The 3,762-nt window shown below is 29.1% G+C and overlaps 1 protein-coding gene across 1 annotated transcript in view; it reads right to left on the reverse strand.

Annotated features, from left to right (window-relative positions):
• LOC111616378 overlaps nt 1-1,893 on the reverse strand; it is a gene marked incomplete at its 3' end in the record, with an annotated part of 9,096 nt that extends 7,203 nt beyond the window's left edge. The window contains exon 1 of the mRNA XM_023357790.1: nt 1,713-1,893. Within this exon, the coding sequence (XP_023213558.1) occupies nt 1,713-1,893 (181 nt within the window). The remainder of the gene's footprint in view (nt 1-1,712) is intronic.
• Between the last annotated feature and the right edge of the window lie 1,869 nt (nt 1,894-3,762).

The following is a 3,762-nucleotide window of genomic DNA, read 5'->3' on the forward strand; positions in this document are numbered from 1 at the left end:
AAAGTGTGGAAACCAGTGGAAGTAACAGAGGGAAAGTGTGGAAATCAGTGGAAGTAGAGAGGAAAAGTGTGGAAATCAGTGGAAGTAAAACATGGAAAGTGTGGAAATCAATGGAAAAAATGACCCCTCCTCCTAAACATTTTTACATTTTTGAACTCAAAGGAGCTTAAAGTGTTGATAAATGCAACACAGTTGAAGTGTATTTTCTGTATGTATGGATATATCAGTGTATGTGGGAGGTCACCCACTTTGAAGCCTTATAACTAGTGCCAGTTGTTAACATTTTATGAAATTTTACAAGAGGTTTTGTACTAGAACTATTAAATTTTAATGATTAAAGATCGAAGGAATGAGGATATAAAGTGGAGTCGTGTGTCGGACTTAATAAAGATTTTACTCATTGTTATCATTTACATTTCTTTTTTAAACTCATCTCTTCTCTCAAATTGAAATAAAACTCTAGAAAAATAAAATGTAAGTTAATAAAATTATGTATTTTTAGTATTATACGATGGCTTTAATTAATTAATACTTTATGTGTAAGCTTAATGTTGTCAGGTAATTTAATTGCGTGTTTGTTATTGGAATTTCTAACTACAAAACTACCAAAATGGTTGTTTAATAATATCTTTGGAATGAGATTATTTGTAAAATATAAATGACAAAATTTAGTTTCCATGGAAATATTTAACGTATCACTCTGTAAAATATTGTTTAATAAAATATTTACATTATCATCGACGTATGAATAAATAATATTTATAATTAAAAGCTTTGTTTAATGTTACAGTAGAAACAAAGGAAATCGTTAATGGAAATGATTTCAAAATTAATAATTTTTATCTAAATGTTTAAAAACATTGCAAAAACTACACCAGATTTAAAAATAAATAAATAAAAATTCAGTAATGTGTTGCGTAACTTTCCCGGCCAAACTTTAAAATTTCATATAGTTATATCTGTTAAAAAATTTTTACAAGACTTTTTATATTAATAATTATTATAGAATAGCAAAAAAGATTAATATTGATTGTAGAGATGAGTTTTAAAAAATACCAAATGCTAATAACGAGTAATATCGTCATTAAATCTTGTTGTATATCGACGGACCAGAAAATGTTGTATACAAAATTGATGTTGTGATAATGGTGGTATGAAATGTTCCTGTTTATACGGTCAAAAAAACACAGTACACTTCCTGTCTAACAATAACAACACAATTACACTTTAATGTCTCTAATAAGTGAGTGACTCTCTGGCACTCCACAATCGAGCAACACTTTAATACCCGACAATCATTTAATAACTACAATACTGGTTCTTGACCAGCCACACAGCTACCCACTCTGGTATGCTCCCCGGTCAGTAGTGCGGTCAGCACTCCTCTCAGTACTGCCTCCACACACCACTCTGACTCTACACACACCCAAAGGGCAGCCCACAAATTTTCCCTCTCTAGATAAATGTAAAACATTTTCTTCCACGCCATAATAATCAACTTATTTTTTATTATACATTCAACTGTTTAAATTAACCTAAAAATTCCTTTAATTAATATTAAAAATAATTACTTATTGTTTTTTCTTTTAGCTCATTAAACGTTTTTACTGACTTAAAATTGGTGTGATAAGCCCTAATATGTTCTAAGTTAGTAGAAACGTTACTTATAATTGCTTTAGAATTTATATATATATATATTAGTATATAATTGCCCACCTGATCAGAATCGAAACCTCCTAAATTTAATTTATTCCACTCGTCTAAATTGGCAAGACGTGACGTTCTGTCTCCTTTAACAAACTTCCCAAATTCTACTGTAACGGGAAGAGCTGTGATGATGTCTCCTTTCTTACTTTTGAAACGTACTCGATCAGCCACCGACACAGACAACATGCTACTGATACACTTCTGGACCGTTCTGTCCTACTTCGATCTTTCTATCCATATACACTGCCAACTAACACCATCTGGTGTGCTGACGCCATATTGAATTTACGTTCTACCCCTCTATTGGTTCTCCTATTTAGTGATCGATCCATACTCGCTCGATCACTTTTATAAATATCGAACTGGCAGTTTACGACTTTCTGAATGAAAATTTAATTAATTAAATTTAAATTGTCATTTATAAATTAAATTATGCTATTATATACTCTTTGGCTTATGAGCTTTATTGGTCTTATGTATTATAATTTTTAAAAAAAGTCATCGTAGTAGATGAAGTTTTTTTGAAAATGTCATTTTGAACTTATGAAAACAACGAAAGTTTTTATGGCAGAGATTTTTATTACAGACTGAAAATTTAGGTTAGAAGCTTATAGATAAAACCAGCAATTATTTTTCGTGGCATTGTCACTATTCCAGGCTGCAATTTTCAATCATATTTAAATGTATTTAATTTAAAATATATGCTCTCCACCTCAAATTAGTAGTGTCTTGCCCCTGTACATCATACTTTCCATGATAGCAACAGAGTCATGCCGGTCAGCTACGTAACTCCGTTGCGGGGAACTTTTTGAATTGAAATCACGTGACTTCCGATCTAGACCGGAAGTTTGAATATCGTTATCAGGAGCATACTGGTCATTATCTTTCCATATCTGCTCGAGTCGTTCATCTATCTAACACCGTTGTCGAGATCAAGGGAGGACGGACAGACAAACAGATGTCATTAAATAGCTAATTACATGCTGAATCATTTAACTGTTTAAACAAGATTTCAATTCTTGTTTTAATGTAAATGAGCTTAAAAATTTACATTCCTCTTTTTATTTTAAGAATACTGAGAGCAACATAAACAGAAAGATAAATATTGAATAGTATAATATTGGATTGGATTAATGGGAAAAGACAATGCAACAATGGAAGAGAAATAGCTTCTGGAGGACATTCCATAGGAAGGGGGCTAAAATTTTGGTCTTAGACACGTGTAAAAACCCGAAAAACTTCACGTTGTTGAGGAGCAAATTAATTGTATGAGATTAAAAATGCTCATTGTTTTTAAGTTGTAAAAAATATTATTTGCATAATTCTGAAAGTACAATACTCATAATTATTTAAAAATTATATATTTTACATTAATGTTAAAGAAATTAATATATAAAAATAATATACTTATTTTAAGTCTAATATATGATATACGATTTATTAATTAAGTAAAGAATTTTATAATGCACTTATAATAAGTGAATTATAACAGAAAATTGACATTATATAAATTAAATATAATTATTTATAACAATAAGTATATGATAATTAAATTCTACAGTATATAAAGCGAAAAATTAATACTTCTTTAATTATTTTTACATTAATTTGCTTATGTAAAACGATTAAAATACATACAGAAATAAAAATAAATTAAAAATAATTTTATTAACTGAAACCTCATTAATTTAATTTAAACTTATTGATTAATTATTCAATAATAAACATGCAACAGTACATTATGAATTTTTCAAGTTATAACAATATTTTGGAGTTACTCGATTATTATCAGGAGAAGTACGATATACAGGGGAAATATACAACTAAAATCCCTTTCTGTTATTTAGACATTTAAAAAGAAAGAAGTTATAAATGTATTTAATTTAAAATATATGCTCTCCATTTCAAATTAGTTATGGCTTGCCCCTGTAAATCATGCTTTTCCTTTAACATTGGAGTGGTGCAGGTCATCTATCTAACATCTTTCAGGGCAACTTTTTCAAATTATAGCCAAATTATTTGAACTTTCGACAAATATTCTATTTGTGAAAGATA

Source organism: Centruroides sculpturatus, unplaced genomic scaffold, assembly GCF_000671375.1.
Source record: "Centruroides sculpturatus isolate CEXI.00-Female unplaced genomic scaffold, Cexi_2.0 scaffold3253, whole genome shotgun sequence".
NCBI classification, from domain to species: domain Eukaryota; kingdom Metazoa; phylum Arthropoda; class Arachnida; order Scorpiones; family Buthidae; genus Centruroides; species Centruroides sculpturatus.